This window comes from Athalia rosae, chromosome 2 (assembly GCF_917208135.1).
Source record: "Athalia rosae chromosome 2, iyAthRosa1.1, whole genome shotgun sequence".
Lineage (NCBI taxonomy): Eukaryota > Metazoa > Arthropoda > Insecta > Hymenoptera > Athaliidae > Athalia > Athalia rosae.
In genome coordinates, this window is record NC_064027.1 from 2263079 (window position 1) to 2285858 (window position 22780).

The 22780-nt window shown below is 43.6% G+C and overlaps 1 protein-coding gene and 1 long non-coding RNA gene across 4 annotated transcripts in view; one reads left to right on the forward strand and one right to left on the reverse strand.

Annotated features, from left to right (window-relative positions):
- LOC105691641 overlaps positions 1-22780 on the reverse strand; it is a 53860-nt gene that overhangs the window by 13459 nt on the left and 17621 nt on the right. For all 3 annotated transcript variants that reach the window (XM_048649923.1, XM_048649922.1, XM_048649924.1), the window contains 7 exons: positions 18233-18440; positions 17885-18152; positions 15077-17810; positions 14566-14978; positions 14397-14491; positions 5496-5765; positions 3777-3902 (listed from right to left, as the gene is read on the reverse strand). In XM_048649923.1, the coding sequence (XP_048505880.1) occupies positions 3777-3902; positions 5496-5765; positions 14397-14491; positions 14566-14978; positions 15077-17810; positions 17885-18152; positions 18233-18440 (4114 nt within the window). The remainder of the gene's footprint in view (positions 1-3776; positions 3903-5495; positions 5766-14396; positions 14492-14565; positions 14979-15076; positions 17811-17884; positions 18153-18232; positions 18441-22780) is intronic.
- LOC125499880 overlaps positions 1-22780 on the forward strand; it is a 50802-nt gene that overhangs the window by 7662 nt on the left and 20360 nt on the right. The window contains exon 2 of the long non-coding RNA XR_007276911.1: positions 1699-1842. This is a non-coding gene — a long non-coding RNA (uncharacterized LOC125499880). The remainder of the gene's footprint in view (positions 1-1698; positions 1843-22780) is intronic.

Consider the following 22780-nt stretch of genomic DNA (forward strand, 5'->3'; position numbering starts at 1 on the left):
CAAATTTCACGGTAATCTTTTTTCTATCTCGCTCTGTTGGATCCGCGTAATTTTGTAACGGCTCATTATTCCATCGCACCGATATCGGAAGATGATTAACGAATAATTGATTGCGATTTGAAAATCTTACCACACGTGATTAGCTATCACTTTCGAAATTATCTGTTAGACGTAATCACCTCACACAAGTTGTACTCGCACACGGATGCTTTATAAATGTGTGCAACGAAACAAATTGGTTGAAAGTAACCGTGAATTACCGGTACACGTACATACGTTATACGTCACGATTGTTTCAGATCTTAATAATTGAATAAAACAATCTCCGAATAAATATTAAGGCGCCGTGAGTAAGAAGAGAAAAGACAACGACAAAAAAAATGGCGGATCAATTACCCGAACGCGATCTATAGTCGATTCCTGCGCAAAGTTTTATCCTCCACTTCCCGATGGCAATTCGTGTTCTTCACGTAGACAGCAAACTTCAATGAAAAACGAGATCGGAATACCTATAAGTGTATAAATAATTATACCACACATCTGTCGTTTTTCACGGCTAAACCGCATTGACCGATAAATAAATTGACGTAACGAATCGAATTCTAATTAAGGATATACCTTCAGGTGTACGATCAGAGGACGACGGAACTGTGCGGATTTTCATGAAAAAATGCGAAAGGAAAAAAAATGAATCGATCTTGTGCGGAGCGCGCGATCGAGTAAACTATTCGAAGGGGAGCAAAAAAAAAAACAGAAACATCGCAGAACGGAAGAAGGTTGTCGTATCGGTACGGCAAACCGTACCCGATCGCAATCGTTCAATGTCGATCGATCTCAATTTATTCTCGCAATGAAATTATACGCTCAGTACATGTAGTTTCTGACCTAGACGTCCAGTAGGTGCGGAGGTCCAGGAATATGCTGTGCTAAGATACATCTCGCGATCTGTGGTCATCGGGTGTATACGAGGAGAGAAACAAAACACAAGCGGGAAGAAGACTTCTTCATTCACTCTCGCGACCCCCCCGACAGTGCACAAACCGCAAACTTTCCACGTACTTCCGGAAGGTAAATTATTTATTTATTTATTTTTTTTTCCTCTTATTCTTTTGGGGTGGATTCACTTTGTCGCACGGTATTATATTCTTTTATTGTTGAACGCACGGGAGAACAACACTTTACACCGTCTATCCGGTCCCGCACTTTTCACGGAGTCCGCAGACTCGAAACGACTCAAAGAAGAAGAAGAACTCGAGAGCGAGGCATGCACTGTCTTTCTGTATGTCTGTCTAGGCCTATAAGCCGCAAAGTCAGCTACGACCGGAACCACGCAGCGGTGCCCCGGAACCCCACTCTTCTAAACGACGCGCCAATACGAAACTCAGATTTTCACGGCCCTTTAAGACCTTCTCAACCCGGTCGGAGAATTCCACGGAAATCCCTTTCGCCCGAGTGTATATATCTACGTAATTTTGCGAGGCATAGAGAAAACGTGTGCGGTAACTTTGAATATACAAAGGAAAATCGGTTTTCTCGCAAATTTTATTTTTGACCTGCTGGGTAATTAAAGGGAAGAAGGGTTTTATACTTGGTCTTAATCGTTGACCCTTTGTTCTCGAATATCGTGGATTATTTCGAAGGCGACGACGACCTACGTTTCCATCATAGCGTGAGCTTTGAGGCGTGATTTTTTTCCAGAGAATCCAGTCGCGCTACAAAGCTGGGAAAGGAACAAATGAAATAGCGGTGCAGAGTATAAAGAAGCTCCGGAAACGGTCGGAAGAAACACGGAGCGCAAAGATTTAATCTGAACGATGATCAAGACCCGAGAAGTGCAGATGGGTAAGAGCTGGTAATTAATTTAATTTGTGAACTTTCTTTTAACACGTTAGAAACAGTATTAGTGAAACAAAAAAAAAAAATTAATAAATTAAAATTAACTGAAACAAAAAATTTCTGATAATTTGAAATATTGCAACGCGTACATATTAGGGTATTTCCCATTTTTTTGTTCTCTTTTCATAGAAGATGAGAAATATCCCTGTCAGAAAAAACAATCCAACTGAATTAGTGTCTTCGCTCATCCGAAAATTCGATTTCCCCTTCAAATGACACAGGTAGTTGCAATATTAAGAAATTACGGAGATTACCGCACGATCCTCAATCTTCGTGGTTTGAAATTTTCAACCCATTGTTCTATAAGACTACATTAATACCGGTACCAAGAATTTAATTTCCATTATACCGTGTGCAGTGAGAAATGAATTTTGCGAAAGGGAATTTTATGGCCCGAATGGTCTTTAAAATCCTTCGAAAGTTCGATGATCAGATCGGTCGTCGCGACTTTTACCTGTACGGATGATAGAAAAAGGAAACAGAACTAACGAACGAGAAATGTTTTCTAATCATTTTTTTTTTTTTTGGATACTCGAGATGCGAATTAAATTTCGAATTTTTCTGACACACTTAAATTATCGCGATAACTGAACATTTACGTATAGAAGACGAACACCGAAGGTAAGATTTTTATTTTCCATCTACGAACGATGTTATTCATTCACCGCACACTTTATACGGTAAATTAAATACTCGAATCAGTCGATCTGGCGGGGAATCGGCATTCGACGTGAGTAATTCCTTGACACAGATTTCGAATTGAAAGATTAGAAAAAGATAAAAGAGACGGAAAACGGAGGTTGAAAAAAGATTAAAAAAAAAAAAAAGAGACACGTTTAAAGCTGTCTATACGGAAAAGACCTCTCTCACGGCTATTCCGGAAGTTCATTCAGAGGCGAGTGTTGGTTCCTGACAATCGGCGATCGAATTCACCCCTCGCTCGCCGGATGATCTCGCTTCAGATCTTTTTACGAGCGATTTCATATGAGAAAAAAGAAGATCTATACCACACTTTGTTCGTGTGTTTATGAACGGATATTTGCATTTTATTGGCCTACAGTTTGAACAGGTTATATAGAAGTCGACGAGAGAATTCAATGAAAAAGAAATATAACGTCTCTCTCTCTTTTTTATACGTTAGTTTCTTTAATAAAAATTGGACGAACAAAAACGACGGGAGAAAGAACCAGCCTCCTCACCCCGATAATTTTACCACCTCGCAAATCTGCGACACGTTGTATTTGTTTATTCTTTTTTCTCTCTTCGACCCGCATTTCCGGTCCCCTCCGATAGAGTTCACAGTTAGGCGTACACGAGCGCAATGCGGAGAAAAGAAGAAATTTTAATTTCCATAAACGTTGAAACGTAGATTAATTGAATTCTCGGTTGTTTCGTTCGTTCTTTCTTTTTTTTCCTTTTAACCCCCATGTAATAATGCGGTTACGCCGAGCTTTTACGGTATGTGGGTGTACGTACCCCGCACGGCAACGGGTCGTTGCTTCTAAGTTGCGGTACACTTTATGTAGATAGATACACACGTAGTATAACTACATAAAAGCTCCGCAGCTGTTAGCAATTTGTTCTAAGATTAAGCGACAACGTGTGCAACTTTAGGGTTGGGCAGTTACCACACGTAACTATGGAGACCCTACGTGTACGTGAATAGGTACGATACGTGATTTACGAATGTGCGACGCGTACGAGTAATTTACCGTATGTATAATACATTCGTGTACGCTGATCTGGATTACATCCGGACGTTAATCGAAACGATGATGATCGCGAGGCGCCGCGTAACCGCGAAAGGCGCGATTCGAACGGCGCTCCTATATCCTATAATTCAGGGACTACCGATATTCGTAAGCGAACGCGACACTCACCCAGATTGACTCGGGATATATCCAGAGAATTTTTCTTCGCCTCGGAATTACTGATTCGCGATTGTTGGACGATAGCTCTTCCGTTCACCGGTCTGCGAGGAGGAGTTCCTGCGGTCGGTGACCTCTCTGCAAAAAAAAAAAATAGAAGAAAAATAGAAAATTAAATCAAAAATGAGCGTTGAATGTACTTTGGAATCGGTAAAATGATGAAAGAGTGTTTTAATATAGCCGTATGATCGTCGGAGAAGGAATGCTGCTTTATTTTTTCACGAAGGAGATAAGGTGTCGGATGGAAAAAGCGCCGCCGGACTGGACAGATATTACCGAATGTGACCGCTGGCTTATATTCGTATTACCAAAGACTCGATTTTCAAAGGTGAAATTAGAATACCAGACGACGGTCTGAAACGCACTTGTTAGTTTTTTTTGCGGAATCTTTCTTCGCGTTGGAAAAAGCTAATCTATCTCTTCAGAGTCATTCGGATCGTTAGTCCAGGTATTCGATGAAACAAAAAGTAAGAATAATAGCGATAAAATCGATGACAAGAATGGCGAATTTCTCATTAGCGGAAAAATCGAAAAAAAGTTATCTATTAGAACTCGTGCGTAAAAAGTATGTATCCAACGGTATACACGGAGATAAAGAAAAAGAAAAATATATTAATTATACGTTGCCGCCGGTCTCACGTCCCACGAGATTATAGTAACAGATATCTTGAAGAGCTTAATTGTTCAGAGCCGTCAAAGCATAATTGTGTTTCAGTTAAACTGTACGTAAGTCTTCATACTTCGAGTGCTTATATTTTAGTTCCATTTTTGGGCTACCTATCAATGAACCAGATTTCTGAATCTCATCTCACATAACAAGCCTTTTTTAATATCATCAATTTTTTTCATAATTTAAGAAAAAAAAAAATGTTCTCTCAACCGTTTAACGTAATGAGATTCAATTAAAACTATGAGTCAACTTTACGGAGGTCGAATATTCTGATTTCACTTGATATCGAGATATTGACTTCCAATTCTTTTTTTTTTTTTTCCTTGCATAAAAGAGAAGGATATTAAAAATTTTACAGATTTCGAATATACCATCAATTTTGTAGTTTATACCGTCGGTCGAGAGTATTAAATTTGCGAAAGAATATATTATAACTGTATTTGAAAACAGGTGAGAGCAACGTTAGAATATAACTCGCGAAACCGTTCGCACAGGTTAATTAAAAGTGAATCTCCGCTGATTCGCGAAGCGAATTTATCGCGTCGTTCCGACATCGATGAAATTGTGTCCCTCAAATTTCAAATTAACCAAATCCAAACTTGAGTAAATAATTTTCTCAAGATTCGAACGAACCATCCACGATGGAATTTTACAACATATCCTGGCCATCTGCGGCCAACCGACATTTCTACACGCATAACATCGCGGGCTGCACGTGCAGTATAATAATCATGCATACGTTTCGCAAACGAATACTATCGATATCTACATCCTACGGAGTTACAGCGTAACGCACGTGATGCCGTAACCGTCTAATAATAATGGTAATAATAACAGCAACAATTATGATAATAATAACAGCGGTGATAATCATCTGCCAAGAGCGAAAATCTTCGTGAGATGAGGAGGGGGTCGAGGCAAGACGAAGTTGGGTTCGGGTTGGAGGTCCATGAGAGATCGAGAGGAGATAGAATGTGGGTCAGGTAACTGGGCATGCTTACGGGAATGCGACGGTATCGGTCTGCAGGCAGAATTTTGTTGTATGTTGTTGCCGTTGTTGTTGTGATTGTTGTTGTGATTGTTGATGTTGTTCGTTCCGTTTCCGACAACGACGCTATTGTTGTTATTCGTATTCCCACCGCCGGGAATAACGTTGTTAACAATCGTCAATGACGAGGGTGGCTGCTGCTGACGGGGTGACGAAACCCTCGGTGTCGATTGAGCCGATCCCTCGCTGCCCCCGGGACTGCCAAGCCTCTTTTTGGCGGATCCTGAAAATATTACACCTCCCAATTAATTCTCCGTCGGCTAAAAAATATTCAAATTGTACGTCTATTTTTTTTTATTTTTTTTTTATTTTTTTTGTTTCTTATCCCAGCGCACACGTTCTCCATCCACGTACGCTGAATTCGGAAATGTTATTCGGTGGTGCGTTGTACGGACACATGCATAATACAAACCGGAGAAAATTAATAACTGGTTCTGAAACAACGAGTTCAAATGCTGCGCCGTTGCCGCTGCTGCTGTTGCTGTTGCAACGACAGTCGGACATATTTTTGGCCACGGTGGTTATCGTTTCCTACGATCTTTTTAAGGTCTCTCTCTAATGCAACCTACGAACGAGGTTCCTACATGCACGTAGTAACGTGGCGTACGTACACGTGTGTTACGTGACAATGGGAACCAGATATTGTATCGAGTGACTCCGAAACGGTTAGAGTTACCCACGCGTATACGTTTGTACCATTTTCAAAATTATTGTCGTCATTAATATTCATCGTGCGGTAACCGAAAACGTTGAAGTGAAATTCGTCGCGGTAGAGACGAGTCGACTGGAAAAGTCGAATGAAAAAGAGGAAATTGAACGTAACGCGCGTTGCGGACGCCATTAATAATGGTATACATTGGCTGAAAATGGACTCCTTTATCTTTCTTTACGTAAACACGCGATCAAATTAGGCGTATTTTTTGGCTGGGTTTCTATCGCCGGACAATCGAAAGTCGAGCCGACTTCAAACTTTATGGGGGCCCGATCGTTTCCCATGTGCGAACTGTGTACGCCGTACAGTCGTGCACAGTTCGCAATTGAACAAAGGCCTCAAGGCTCAAATTGCGTATCAGAACGCGACCCACATTTCCGGCGAGCGGTATTCAACCTGTTGTAGACCCTCCGCCCCTTCACGTCTGTCTGTCCGTATATACTGTCCGTTGTAACGTGCGTATAGTCGGTATACCCTTCTCTCCGCGATATGAACGGGAGAAACAAGCTGCGCTAAAAATGACGAAAGAAAAAAAGGAGAAAAAAAAAAAAAGCAAGAACACCCGAACGATTCGAAAGCAATATCGGCGAGCTGTGAAGCGAGCGAAATCTCTTCCCTCCGCTGCTCAAAATAATTCCCGTAAATTATACAGACGTTTGTCTTCTCCGGGGAAGTTTTGCGCGATTGCCCGACCCTTTTTTTTCCTTCGGTAATTGGAAACGCTCAAATTCAGCGATATCGGAATCACGAACGGAGCGGAGAGTCCCAATTTTGCCGAACGCATCATCATCGAAAGCCAGACGCACCCGGCTAATTTGGTAAGGGAAAATATGGGTCATGAAAAGCAGAGATGATGCACCAGTAGGTAGTCAGTCGACGGGCTAGCGATAGCTACTTCTTTGCCTGACACTAAATCTATTTTTAGATTCACGTTCACCGTTCAGGTCCGTAAGGTTCTAACTTATTAGTTAGCTGCATGTAAACCCGAGTGGAAACGGTATACGTGTGTGTGTAACGTATGATATACTTGTTGCTACCTAGCGGGACCCATCGACAAATTTGAATCCATCCCGAAATCGGCCGCCCATTTTTCAGGGTGCTAGATCCGCATCGTCGATCACACGTGTGTAATACCTGAGGCAGAGTTTTACGACTCCAGGTTCTGGAGCCGCGATATTGTTATGGTTATTCTTGACGCTTTTGGTTCTGACTCACGTGTTATCCCGACTTTTTTAAACGGTAACTTAAAAGGGTCAGCAGGATCGCGTCTTCGCCGAGAAAATATAAACGGGAGAGCTGATTCATTAGGGTTTTTTTCTCGTTAGTTTTCAGCTTTTGTTTTTGCGCGGTTCGCGAGTATTTATAAGAAATATTCATATCCGTGGGAAATTCATGTTGGTCACAAGGCAGATGACGACGGAGAATATGGCGGACGAAGACAATCGGTATAGGAAAAATGGGAAATAAAGAAGACGAAGAAGATCGGTGGTCGAAACGTCCGTTGAAATAAAACTGACTTCAAACGATCCGTAAATCTCTTGGTAAAGATAAAGTAACAGCTGCCGTTACTCGCGACACACATGAGAAGAGAAATAGATAAGAAACAAAGAAAGGAAACATCGAAAAACCTGCTTACATCGTTACATCGCCTGCAGACAACAAAAAATATCTATCTATCTCATATCTCATCTTATGTTCGCTTACGCAACGATTCGTTCTCGATATTCTATTACTCGCCAAAATTTATCCTCACGTTCGATACACGCTAAAACGTATCGAATTCATCCGTAATGTCGAAAAAAGTTTGTATCAAAAACCGAAACGTTATACGATCGTTACTTCTTATTTTCTTTCTCGCCGTACCTTCTCCTAATTAACACCTAGCCGGAAGCTTTCGCGCCAAATTTGGTAGCATTTCTATCGTAATAATGGCCGGTCTAATTTTCTCTCGGAGCACACAAGTGGCCCGCCCATCGACCGATCGTGTATCACGTTAAAAATACGACACGTGTTTGTATCGATAACGAGCCCCACGGATTACTAGACATAATACGCGGTCATTACTCGCGTATCGTTAGCTTCGAGTCTATACGGCGTCGGCCGAATTTATACCTCTTTTAAAACTTCCGAGTCGCATCTTTGCGGAATCCCTGACGAAGTCCGCCCTCGGAATGGACTTGTCCTTCGATCCTTGCTGCCCCATTTTGTCCGGTTTTTATAGGATTTGCAGTCGAGTCCGAACGTCAGCCGAAATCCATTGCGAGGCAATTGAAAAGACTCTGTATATTCTGAGGATCGTTTCTCACGATCGAGAGATCGGCGCGATGTGAGCGGAGATGAATATCGTCATCTCGTTCTTCTCGTTTCGCAATTTTGCAGAATATTCTCCGCAAGGCACCTGCCGCGCCGTACCGACCATATGGAACTTGAGGAACCCTTTTCTCCGAGTTTTTTTTTCATAGATATAAAAAAAAAATTAAAAAAAAAAAAGATCCGAGTCCTCAGAAAAGACGTCGAGGATCGCAGTAGTTGAACAAACGAAACAGAAACACTGTACAGTTGATCAGATTTATATGCAGTGGTCGGTTCCAAAGAACCAAATCTCCACAAATTTAGGAATATACTATATGAGGTATTATTTTATCAGGTGTTTCCTCGCGATTTCGGAGGCTTCTAATCGAAGGCACTTTCAGGAATTCTCATTCTTCTTTATTTTTTTTTTCTCCTCCCCCCCCCACCGCCGAAAAAAAGAATAAATAAAAAATATATATCACCACAGAGTATAAGCTTACACAGCTTATACCATTACATTATTTACACGAGTATTAAAGCCGTACTACGAAAGTTTTCTCAAACGTCTTCATCCTATTCGTGGCGGATGACCATTGCTTCGATCACATCCCGACGAAATGTTTTTTCTAGTTCCTCTGACCGCACGCGGTTGGAAATTTAATCAGGTAAAAGGTCCCTCCTCAGGTAACTCTCCGCCGACCCTTTCCGCGACCTTCGTACCTTTCCCAGACTCGAATCGCGGGACGAAATAAAGAAAAAAAAAAAAAAAAGTCTACTCCTCGACGAAAAAAACACCCTCGGACGAATTAGGAGTGGCCTCTTCTCGCTCAGGGGGTCCAAAAAGTTTCCGAGGCACTTTGCGGATCCGCACTTCTTTAGGAGTGTGTAGTTAAATTACGTAAAGCCGGTGAGTGACTGCGCGGGGCCCCGATGGTCGATGGCCTTGGAAGGCCCACGTGGTTTACCCGGTGCACCTGTTTCCGCAGGAGAAGGGGCAACGCGTCGATGCCGGAAATAAACTTGGACGTGGCGTTGACCCCCCCCCGTGTGTCAAAGACGAACACCGAAGAACGGACGAACCGATGGAAGATGGCCAGCTGACCGAACGCGATTGACCGGCAAAATGTTTTTTTGTCCGATGACGACGACGACTACGACGACGACGACTACGATGACGAGTTGAGATGCGACAACGGGCCCCGGTAACGTCCGGACGACCCGGTCGACGTTCAAATATTCACGTCACTTTTTTGGCACATCGTTTACTACGACAACGCCGGGGCGGCTCGGCGGTGCGAAATTTCGTACGAATTCTATTCCTCGGTCTCTCGGTGACTCCTGGTGCTCACCGTCCACCGGCGATATATCCACTCTCTACCGAGAGCGGGAGCGAACTGCACTCTATTCACTCTTCAGTGGCTCTCCGGTCCCGCTATTATATTTTCACTCGTAGTTCTCGTCCTGATCTTCGACGCTCGCGACGTTCGCCGGTTACGGCAGTGCCGCGACAGAATTAAAACCGACGGAGAACCGGCGCGACGCTCCTCTGCAGCTCACTGGCGTCGAACAAGGAGAATGGAAACAACCAGCTCCTATACAACCGACGCAATTTTCAACCGGTTGAGACGCTTCCCCGTCAGATCGATACCATAGTTCCTCGTTCTAGCTGCCCGATGAGTCACCCTTATGTCACGACCCACCCCAACCCGGATTCCGTTACAAGAACATCACCGGCGCAATGCGGCGCGGACACACCCCTCCGGATTTTTCGACATTGTGCTCCTCGATGGGCCGGTCCGAATCTTCGTTCAAAAAATATGGCCGAAAATATCGCCCGGAGAAAAAGGCGAGCGAGCGTCAAGAACGATCGCGGATACGGAACAAGTCGGGGCCCGAGAAATTTATTGCGCCAAGTTTCGAAAAACTTTTGTGTTCGGAACGGGTGGGTCCTTTTTATCGGGGAAACTTTTCGCGGAGGGTGGCAACGACGTGTATATTTCCTCGGGGTCTTACGCGCGGTATCGATCTGCGAAGAGCGGTAGCTCTTTTTATTTCGTGCCCTCGTTCGTTTCAGTTGAATTGAAATATATTTCCGACAATTCGGGGACCCGAAAAGTCCGGAGGATAATCCGACCCGTCAGCTGTTTCTCGACTGAGTGAGTGCAGTCGACTATCAAGAGCGCGGATATACCTGGCAGCGCGACTCCGAACTACGACTCAATGACCCGAAAGATCTTGACCTTCGATTTCTACCTCCCATTTTAAATCCACCTTACGAACACTCTCCTCGTTTCTAGATAACTGCATCTCCTCGCTCGACGTGACCTTTCTCGCTGAATGACCCCAAAAAATTTGGCATCGCCTTCCGCGTTTACACGAACCTAGAGGTGTAACAGTCGTACCCCACGTACACGTTACACACGTGTGTTATTATCCGAAGAACTTGGCTCGGTGGTCGGAAACCGGAGTCGGAGTTAAGTGACGTGAAAAAAAGGAAGTCCTCGAATTTTATATCAGAGTTTTCCGCGGCGACTAGATTCAGAAATTCTCGCAATTTTAGCAGAACTTTAGCGGAATCGCAGCTGGGATGTAAGCGTGGAGAGCCGGCGGTTTGAATTCAACGTTGCTCTTCGTCGTTCATAGAATTGAAACGACGGTGCGGATAGCTCGAAGCTAATGCAAAACGAGACGTAACTATAGACCTTAGTAACAGACTATAACGGTTAAAATGCATCTCGAAGACATGCGCCTCAGAGGCGAACGAGGCGGACCGTCTAACTACTTCTACGATTCGTCCTTGCATCTGACTTTTCTATTCTGTAATCTCGATAACGGTAAAAATGAGATAAAATCACCTTTTTTCCGATTATACAAATTCGATAACGCGTTAAATAAAGAAAATAAATAATCGTGTATCGGGAAGAGCTTTATTTCCGTCTTCACGAAGACGCGTACGTAGGTCGTACAATAAATTTTTCGAATCTCCTCACGTACTGACCGCCACCGAAGCGGTCAATTAATTCTTATTAATTCATCTCTTCACGTAGCGTACGTACGTCTCTTGGTCACAGTCTTATCCCGGGGCGTCACCAAGACCAAATTCATGAGCTGTTTTCGATTTAAATTTTAAAACGTACGGACGGACTTCTCCGTCAGGAGCACATCCTTAAGTCCTAACGATTTTACGGTTCATCTAACAACCGCTATACATATTAATACAGCCAAATTACTCTACGCCGAGTCTACCCGTGTAACACGTACCTCTCTTCGTTTCAATCCGCAATGAAAAATGAAGTCGTCTCGAAACGTTAGCTGCCATTTCGTCCAACGCGTGGACACAGACGACACCGAGTTTGAATATCACTCATTGCACTCCGACAACGAAGTAGTGAAACAGTGAAGAGCTCTGAATACTGAATATGTGACTAATTTCGGTTAATGAATGGATACGAGCGAATGAATGGATAAAATTGTTCTAAAAGCGTAGGCGTTACGGTGGATAATTTACAACCGCGTCTTATCTTCGAAGTACTTTCGGCGTTGAAAACGTTAGTGAAACGATCGACGAACAGATGAAAAATAAAAGAAGACCAGAAAAACAGGAAGCATCCTTCGGTGTCTTTGTGGCCCGACCTGGTCATGTGGTGTACATGTTGGTACAGTCCATTGCTCACGTGTACGCAATCATCTATGTAGCCGATGATGCGCGGTCGAGCTTTGCCATACCTCGGTACGCCACGGTGCGTTTCATCCATAGTTTATAAATCGTGCGGTACAAGCAAATCTCCCCCGCTTTTCAGCCCCTTCCGGTCTCGCCAAACTATAACGGTCGATAATATGCGAGAGTCCCAAACAACATCGCTCACCCTTCTCTGTACCTAACCGCTGCAGTTTCAGAATTTGCAAGAAATAATCTTCGCGATTTTCCGGAGAAAAAAATGGTGGCACAAAAGATGTGAATAGAGACAAGTTTCGCGAAAATCTTACACCGATTTATAACGAATCCTAAAAAATACTGGTCATCGGTCGAAGCGGGCTTGCGCAACGAACATTCGTTATACGACCTCCGTCTCTCGAATTCGAATATAATTTGATGAATCGATGTCATCGTTTATCGAGCATTCGACGAAAGGCCAACGTTTTAAGCGTCAAGGTTACAATTTAATCCGTACGGACCCCGCTTCGCTTCTGCAACGTATTAAACACGCGACGTACGTACGTTGAATAATGCATGAATTAGTTTTTTTATTCCCCTTTGAATTCGTGTACCGAAAGAAGGTAGAGAGAAAAAGAGAGGCTCAGATCTGGTTCGTCGGTACGGTGTATAGTGTATACCTATTGTAGCGGGAATAATTTTGGATCAAAGATCGCTGAATTTGTCGTGGTAGTTGATCGTGCGAATAGAAATAAATGAAATAGAACATCGTCGGAAGATAATTCGAGAACGGAATGCGTACGCGGCAGAAACAGCATCGTTTCACGGTATAAGTAAGTATCGGGTATTTTCGAACTATGAATGCACAGAGACGCCCGAATACCTTATAGCTGCACCCGAACGATCGTTTGCGACACGCGAAATGTAGGTAGGATGTGGTTGCTATTTATAAAAGCTTTGCGATATTATTTTCGGATGATGGAAAAAAAGGAAGAACGGAAATAAACGAGAGAACCTGCCATGGAAATCCCTACAAGTTGTAACAATCCAATCATATTTTGTTGAAGAATCTAACGCTGAATTAATAAATATTGTTCAATGGGCAATATCCTGATTGATGGAAAAATCGATCCAGATTATTACCAGGCTGCCAAAAAACGAAATTGGGGGTAAGAAAATTTACGATCTTTTCCCAACGCCTGTATACGTGAATTAATTAATTGAGAAAAAGAAACTCGGAGTCGATGACAGACTCCGCATTCGGTGGCCGACGTTTTTTTTTCGGGGATTTATTCGCGTTTGGGAGGAATAAAAAAGAAGTTTTCGTCGTGGTTAAATATAGGGAGAACCGGCGAACCCCGAGACTGGGAGGTTAAAAACAGCCGAGTCTAAGAACGAGAGTTTTACATACCGAAAGGGCGAAAATCGAACGTACTTAATCGAGATACGGAGGGCGTGTTGAAAATGAACACCTGACACCTTTGGCTACTTTTAATTTAGTGAAGCAAAGCGCCTATACATACATACGTATATATACATACATATACGCGCGTGCATGGGATTCGTGATGAACTTTCCCTTGCACGACCGTAGATAAAAGGCTTTAAAAAGAATTTTAAACCGGAACGAATTCGGTCCATGATTTACGAGCGGAGGAATTCCGTTTATTCTTTACTTTTTTTTCTCGTTAAAGTCTTTCAATACTTGACGAGACGTAAATTTCTCGTACAACTTCTTTTTCTATTTTGTCACACGCAGGTGTAAGTAAAAAAGATATTTTAAGCGACGTTATATTTGTGGCGAGGAAAGTGCGTTTTTAGTATACAATAATTTTATTTGGTTGGTAAAAATAGAGTGAATAATTTCGAAGACGGTTGTTATCAAAAACAATATTTATATTCTCAAAATAGTTAAGGAAATACTTATAAAACATGCATGTGTAAATGTCTGTATTTAATCGCACTATAATTTTAGCGAGCGGATGTAACGAATCGATGAATAAATAATGAAAAACATATAAGTCAATTGAACTAGGCAAATGAATAAACGTCTGGAGGATAAAATTAATCAAGAGGTACTGAGTCAGGGAATCAGAAAACTCACATCAATTATTTAGGACGAATTCACCGGCGAATTTTTGATCTTCAAACGAAAGAAAAAAAGAAAAAGCTAACGAGTAAATTTAAATGACTCACTGGGGGCACTGCTGATGTCGCTCATCGAACTGTGCACCGAACTTTGCGCGGTCTCCTGCGTAGGCGACGTGACGTCCTGACGACCTCTGGTTCTCCTGTAAAAACCGGAGGGATAAGATGCCGTTCAATTTCCTGAATTTTCTTTCCGCCAAAAAGTGTAAATACGCACCTCTTGCTTTTTGCGGAATCTCCGGGCGATCGTCGATTACTCGTCGTGGCGGGTGGTCCCAAGCTTTGCAGCACCCTGGATTTCACTTCCTTTCTGACGGGTCGTGATCTCTGTTCAGTTTTGCCAGCTTCGATCTTGCTCATCACCGCATCCCATCTGCCCCCTTTCCTCGGGGTTCTCTGAGGGCGACGCGTCTCTTTTTCAGATTCATCTTTCGGCCCGGACTCGATCATTGCTTTTATTTTAGATACCACGTTACGCTTCGGCATCTTGTATTTTTTCAGGGGGACCGGGTCAGATTTATTCAACACCTTCGCAGGGGGCGCCTGACACTCGACTTCGATCACAGTGGCTTCTAGGGTGCCGACGGAATCATTGGAGACCGCGGATATGTCCAAGACGCTTGGTGGTACCTTGAGAATGAGAAAAAAAAGATCATTACCTCGACTCGAAATCCATCCGAACCGCACAGCCGACCCGATATCCGGGAGGACTGTAATTTTTCACTCACCATGAGACAGTCCATGATCACCGGCTGCTGTTGTTGAAGTTGTAAATGCTGCTGAATTTGTTGAGCGTCCATCTGATGCGGCGACGGTTGACTTTTTTGAGACTCCGTGTCGGCGGTATCGGGTGTCTGTCCTTCGCTTTGCGCCTCTTCGTGGGTCGGTTCGTCCTGTCGTCTGTCGAGATCCGAGTAGATACCGCTCGAGTCCATTTCCTCGCCCGTGAAACTTGGGCACCTTCGTCCTCCCGGTGCGCAAAACAGCGTGCCATCGATAACCTGCGCCCTTCGATCTCCGCGTACAATTTCCTCGTGAGCATCGGCGTCGCTTTCGGTAAAGAAATCGGAGTCAGTCATGGGGTCGTTTCTCGGCGCCGGTAGATTCGGCGGAGGTGCGACGGGCGCCGGATCGGCTCCTCGGCTGGCCGGTCTGGAATTCTCTCCGTCTCCTTGGTAACCGGCTTCCAAACTTGTGATACTGGTAACGGATGTAATGAAGCTGACCGGGACTGTTCGCGTCGGTTCCGCGGGTTTCGGATCCAGCGGAAGATCTTCAGGGGATGGTGTCCGCTCGCTGGAACCTTCCGTACGTTCGTTGTCGACGGAGGTGGGTAAATCCGAGGGCCTGGAAGCGGACGCTCTGGTCATGGCGATCCTCGAACCCCCGGAACCAGTTAAATTTTCGCACGATGGTGTCCTCGAGCATTCCAAGGCCATGCTGAACTCCGCCATTTGATCGGGCGTCAGAATTCCAAGGCTTTCGTCGTGTTCGAATGAGTTTTGCTTGTTCAACATCAAGTAATGCGGTGCCGGGGTGGCTTTCGAAGGTGGCGGTGCCGCGGGTGGTGTCAATTCGTCTTCTTCGTCGGCGCCGTTCAAAGCGAGGAGACTGTACGGTCCGGATGTCGCGTCCATTGACAGGGTGGTATTAGCGGCTCCGAGTTTCGCCGTCTTCGAGTTCGGTCGACCTTCGATCTTAGCAGTGTTGTTCATGAGGTCTTCGAATACCAGATTGGATTGATCGGGTCCGATGGTGGTGCGTAACGTCGTATCGATGAGGCAGCTGTCGCCCACGTCGTCTATGAAGTTGTCTTTTGAGTTCTGGAAAGCGCAGACTTCGAATTGTCCCATTGACGATCTCACGGTGGTTTCCATAGGATCGTCGAACATCCACGTGTCATCTGAACCCCCGATATTCGTAGCTGTAGAATCGATGAGGCAACTGTCTTCGACGGAACGTATCTGGCTTAGTTTGGAATCGTGAAAAATGTTGGGAAGGCCGACCGCCGGTTCCTTTGTAAACGTCGATTCGAGGGACGCGTCCAAAATGGTTGCGGGACGTCCGCTTATGATAACCGATCGTCTGTTGCCAGATTTTACTAGGAAAGTATCGCTCAACGGATCACCGCCGTTTTTATGATTATTGTCGATATTTCGCGTCATTGAGAAAGTAGAGTCCGAGGATTTTTCGCCGATTCGTTGATTTTTTTGATCTTTTGAAAATACAAACGTCCCGTCGAACGCGTCGTCAATGTCACTCTTGAAGTCTATCAGGGAGAATGTTTCGTCGTTCCTCTTTTCCTTGGTAAACTCGGTGCGGCCAGGACCGACCCTTCCCTCGAGCAGAAAGGTGTCTTCCACGGCCGTTCCGGACGGGAATCCACGTTCCAATTTCGCACTGTTCGAGCGAGGGTTTAACGCCGCCCCGGGTTTATCGAAGGTAGAATTAACGACGATTTCTTTGCCAGGTGAAATGGTCGAACCGCAGAGGTAAGCTCGCCTTTCGGTAAATGGGATTTCAACGACTGGCGCCTTGTCACCGTAAAAAATTGGGTCCAAATTCTGTGCAGCGTTTGCGTTCGATGATTTTTCGTTCATGAACGTTTCGTTGAGCGTAAATATGGCTCCGGTTGGTTTTTGAACCGGTGAAATAATGACGGTCGAATTACCGGTGGGATTTTTTATCAGATCAACCGTCAAATCGTTGACTTTTGATTCGGCCTGATTCGAGGAAGTTTTTTCTGATTTTCTACGATGCGGACTCGAATCCGTTCCCCCTTTTGGATTAACGTTCGTCGTCGATGCTTTCCCGGGCTCTGTCAATTTCGTCGCGTTCTTCTTGGCCTCGCCATTAGTAGGGGAGGTTCCGACTTTCTTCGCGATGATCTTTGTCGTCTCGTGTTCGTTCAAATTTCCTTTAGATTTGGCGTTCGGCGATTTCGAGAAAGTTAAATTTGTAGCTTGCGCAGATTTGCCGAATATCGTCGGTGACACCAGCCGACTAACGGAAATATTTTTTCCTTTCGACGTCGGCGATGGCGTTTTAGATCTATCGGCCGCCGAGTCGGCATTCAACGACGAGTTTCTCTCATTCTTTTTTTCATCCAGGTTCCGCGTTTCGTTCGTTAATTTTTTTTCGTTCGTCTCGCCCGGACATTTACCGACGTTGACGGGGGAGGTGCCCGGAATACCTTTCGAACAGAATTTCCAATCCGTTGCCTTGTCGAAAGTCGCGTCTGGCGCGGTGTTCCAGTCGGGCAAAAAAGTGCTATTCGCAGCTGGATTACCGGATGATATTTTTTCGGAAATTCCGAACATCTGAAGTCCTCCGTCTCCGCCTGGACGGTGACCCGTTATGAACGTGGTGTCGGGCGTGTTCGTTTTGTCGTTTACTCGAAGGTCCGTAGTATCCTGGAGCGCGGTCACCTTGAAAACATTCTGGCGTGGCTTCGGCGGTCCGCTGTTGAATCGTAAGAATTACATTATTCAATATCCTAATCGAACCCATGGTTGGTTCGCTTCGCTCCGACTCACCAGTCAATTCGGTGTACTTTTGTCGCTGGTGCCATTACACCGTGATTCTCCGGACACGAGAAGTATCTCAAGCCACGAACGGTACCGTCGTTAAGGCCCTCCGGTTCCGGTAACTCTACACCGCACCAGGCTCCGATCTCACCTTCCAACGCACCGTAGTAACGAAGGATACCGATTTTTTCCGATCCCACGCATACTTTTTGTCCGACGTCCTCGCAGGTCACGCATTCCACGGGTGAAAACGGAAAATCCCTGTGACCTTTACTGTCTGAAATTAGTTATAAAAATGACAAAACCGACCGTAACAACAACGACTAGTCGAAGGATAGACGCTGAACAATTTCTCACCAACACTGGGCGTCGAGGTGATCGGTTGGCGACATTTATCGGCAATGTTCAGATCTTCTGCAACGGATTTTGCCGTCACTCCACCGTGACCTGCGTTCTGCGGTATACCGTCGAGTATACCAGTTTTTTGTTGGGCCGCGATCCTCGGTTTCGGTAGAAACGACGCCCGGATCGTACCCGGTAAAGGTATTCTGCTTTCTCCAACGTTCTGCGAATCACACGAACAAGAAAAAAACATAAATTTTTCAAAAAATTTTCGAAATAACGTGCAACGCGCGAAGGCTTCCTCATCCCTACGGTGTAACGTACGGTGCGACGCTGATATACGTTCCGAGAAAAAAAAGCGATAATTCATTCGGAAAAAGCTAAACGACCGCCGGGGAGTGCGCGAGTCACGTAAGTCGTTATACGCCATGATTCAATCAGAGGTTTTCTGGGGGTTACAAGGAAACCAGGAGAAACCCCCGAAGGATGCCGCGAGTGCGTTGCCCTTGGCCCATCTCCAAATAATACCGAGCCGCAGCTCAGGGTCTCCTCCCCTCGGGGCAGATATATAACGTGCAACATCCGTGAATCACAAGTGCCCGGTTTTTTCTTCTCCCGCAATATGCGCTACAGATCCACTACTTCATCTATACGGTAACACTGTACAACTACCACTTTCGCGACACTCCTCGCTAATCTAATCTTAGCCGTAGGCACGAGACTTACCCGCCGTCACGTGCCGCCGCGTCTCCTCTTCGGCAAAAAGAGGACGGAGTACCGGAGGGATGGAATACATGCAATAACATAGCGGAAATTGAGATGGAAACGATGCAGAGGCGGGACCGCCAGTAGGATAAGTCCGCAAAAAATGGCTTGCCGATGGAAGCTGATATAATAAAGCGCGTTAGCTATAGGGAGATATGAATTCAACGATTTTGGTTCGATAAACCAGTGATGAAGAAATGAGGATAAAATACTCGAAACGCAGGAGTGTAGCGCCGGCATACGTTTTGCGGAAGTTCAATTTGGCTCACGTTCGGAGAACGTTGGCCAAGTTTCTCAAAGACTTCGAGCCACAATTACCCGTATTCAAATTGGGTCAAATTGAAAAATGTGTAAATATAGTTAACTATTATTACGCATCGCTTAGACTCCGTCGAGAATTCCGGCCGTCCGCTTTCATCTTTCGTTATGCAATGTATGCGTTGCGAAAGAATTTCATATTTTTTTCTTTTTTTCTTTCAGGTAACACGATAGAGAATGAGCGAACGAAAGAGAATGAAATGTATCAGTTATGCATGTCGTAAAAGAGGGTGAAAGAAAAAATCTGCTTTTGACAGCAACCGTCGATGCGTGTATAAAATTTCTTTCTTCTTATATATATTTCGTTTATACGATAAAACGGCGGAAGAAAAGCTCAAGCTCGCTATGCGCACGGTATAGGGTAGGTATACGTAGTATGAGTAGAATGGCGACGGACACGTAGCGACATTTATCGATTCGCGTTATATTCCAGGTAGTGCGGCAATGCGTATATAATATATTATACGCCGTACTGTATAAAAGAAAAATATGGTCAACTGTACAACGTGAAAATAGTTAATAGCTGCATGAGTTTAGTATTCCAGATGTTGTGTCAGAAGGGATTGCCAGTATTGCGTGAATCTCATCAAAATTAAAGGCGTTGTCTCAAAGTTCATAGTGTCGGAATATGCAAATTAGTACATACATGAATATATATGTATACCAATGGTACGCAGTTCTTCGGATTATTATAACGCGCAGCTGGATGCCCTTCGTGTTTCACGAAGCGGAATATCTTTGTTTTATCTGTCCTCGCGTATTCGTATTGTACATTCTTCTTCCGTCGTAGCTTTTACAATTTTAATAACTATTGCAACGAAAAAACAAAAAAAAAATAAAACCAGTCAATTTTTTGAGAAAGTCTCCAACGTGCGAAGACGAATGAAAAAAGAAAAAGAGTGAAAAAGGCGGCGAAGAAGCTTCCAGCTAACCGAACATCCTGCCAAATTTCCCTATATATTACACGATAATCGAGATTCATGTATGAATACGTCAATCCGTGCGAGGCGGGCGTACCTATACGGTCTAGATTATAATACAAGAGGAATATATATCCGAGCCGATATATCGGGAATCGATAATTCAGCCACGGTATACGTACGTAAAAAGTACGTCGAAACTGTACAGCTGCCGAGCGTCACGAGGAACAAAAAATTTCATTGTGCGAATCGACAAAGGATTAGATGCCACTGCCTCTACATTAATGAGGCGAAGTGTGTTCGACTATTTCGCGTTAATAGAAAAGGCAGCGAAGAAAAATGAATAAAGAGCGAGCAGAGTAAACTTCATTTTTCATCTTTCATACGTACACGTATAGGTATGTACATATTTATACATTCGTTAATTAATTGTATATACAAACGTACGTATTACATAAATCGTCAAAAAATCGTAGCTTTGAAATGGGACAAACATTGTGAAAATTTCTATAGATTCAATGGCATACGTAGTAAATATTTTATAATGAATGGGCTGTGAAGAGTACATAGGAGTCTTTTTACAGAACAGGTTTGCACGTATATATATATATATATTCAACGCACGTTACAATATTGGAGATGATGAACTCAGTGTTGTGACAAACGCGAAATATTAGACCAGACCGTCGTTATTCCGTGACTAGATAACCGCTTCAGATATTCGCACAGACGCTAAAATAAGCGTGGGTTAAGTATGCGCGTAGTATTTTCATTGATAGCTTTTTTCAACCACGTATGTACGACGTACCTACTTCACCTAGCCTCAATAATTTGTCTTCATTTGCTGTATTTCATTCTCGTGTTTGTCCGCCTTTCTCTCTCTCTCTCACCTTCCCGTTTTGGAGTAACGATTAATTTATCCGTATGGATTCAAGTTCAATTGACTAACCACCGCGAGAATTTATGATGTTATTACAAGCTTACGTGATAAAATATAAACTTGACTTTGAAAAGAATTAAGATATTTTTTTTTTGGTATAATCTCTACGACTTGTGCTACATGATCTGAATTCAGAGACGCAAACAGCTGAGATCACGGCCTGCGGTATGTCCGGCGATGACGATTACGTTCTCTCTCTCTCTCTCTCTCTGTATATACCGTATGAAATATGATAGAAAAGAAACATGTCCGTGCCGTATTTTATGTCATTAGACCTTAATTTGAACTAATTTATCCCGCCCACCTGCACCACCACGAGTTTAGTCATTTTTGTTCTGTCAGACATAACGTACAGCTCTGAGGAGACGTGATATCTCACGCCTTGAATAACCCTATCACAATTTCCCATCCCGTGAAAAAGACTGCAATTTGCTACGAATGTGTTCCCATCAAACGCATCTTCCAACTCGTCTTCGAATGTGACGAAAAAAAAAAACTTGAACAGATTTTACAATTCAAGGGCCATTCCACGTCAAACGGCATTGAATTTTTGCAATTTTGCGATCAAAAATCAATATTTTTTTTTATATGCTAATCCATTGTATTTTGATCTCAGGAATCCGAATTCGCAAGCTGAATTAATCTATTTATAAAACTGATCGAGTTATCGCCAATTTTTCACTTTTCAGAGCGGAAAAAACGGGATATCTCGATGGGAAAAATTTGTAGCTAAATTTCACCAACGGATTCGTGTTCCTGAGGTCGAAATGCATTAGAAAAGTTTCCTTTGATCGATTTTAAAAATACTTCATTTTTGTCCCAAAAATCGAAAAAATCCAAAGGGGTACCCCTTAGAATTTTGTCGATTTTGGACCAAAAAAAAATATTCCATTTTGTATGCTATTCTTATGTATTTTGATCTCAGGAATCCGAATCCGGAAGCCAAATTGGTCTCTTTCTGAAATTGATCGAGTTATCGTCATTTTTCCACTTTTTGGGGTGGAAAAATGGAGATATCTCGATGGGAAAAATTCGTAGCTCAATTTTACCGACGGATTCGTGTTCCTGAGGTCAAATTACATAAGAAAAGTATCCTTTCATCGATTTTAAGAATACTTCATTTTTGGTCCAAAAATCGAAAAAATCCAAAGGGGTACCCCTTGGAATTTTTTCAATTTTGGGGTCGAAAATAAACTTTTTTTTAAATTAAGTTTTCCATGCTATTCTTATGTATCTTGATCTCAGGAACACGAATCTCAACGTCAAAATGATCTATCTATAAAATTGTTTGAGTTGTCGCTTATATTTATCGCTCTGCAATGTGAAAAATCAAGGATATCGCCATGGAATTTATTCCCACCCCAATTGAATTCACGTATTCGTGTTCCTCACGCAAAAATACATAAGAAAAGCACGTCTGGAAACTACTCTCGCAACAACTTCACATTTTGCCTCAGAAAAAACGTCGAGCCAAAAAAGGGTTGTTCCGCAAAGACGCCCTTTCGAGCACTTTTATCATGAAATTTGTAATTTTTTTATTTTTCGGCATACGTGACCTTATGCCATCAAGCACGTGATATCGTTACGTGTATAGCTATACCGGGGCGCGTCACGTGAACA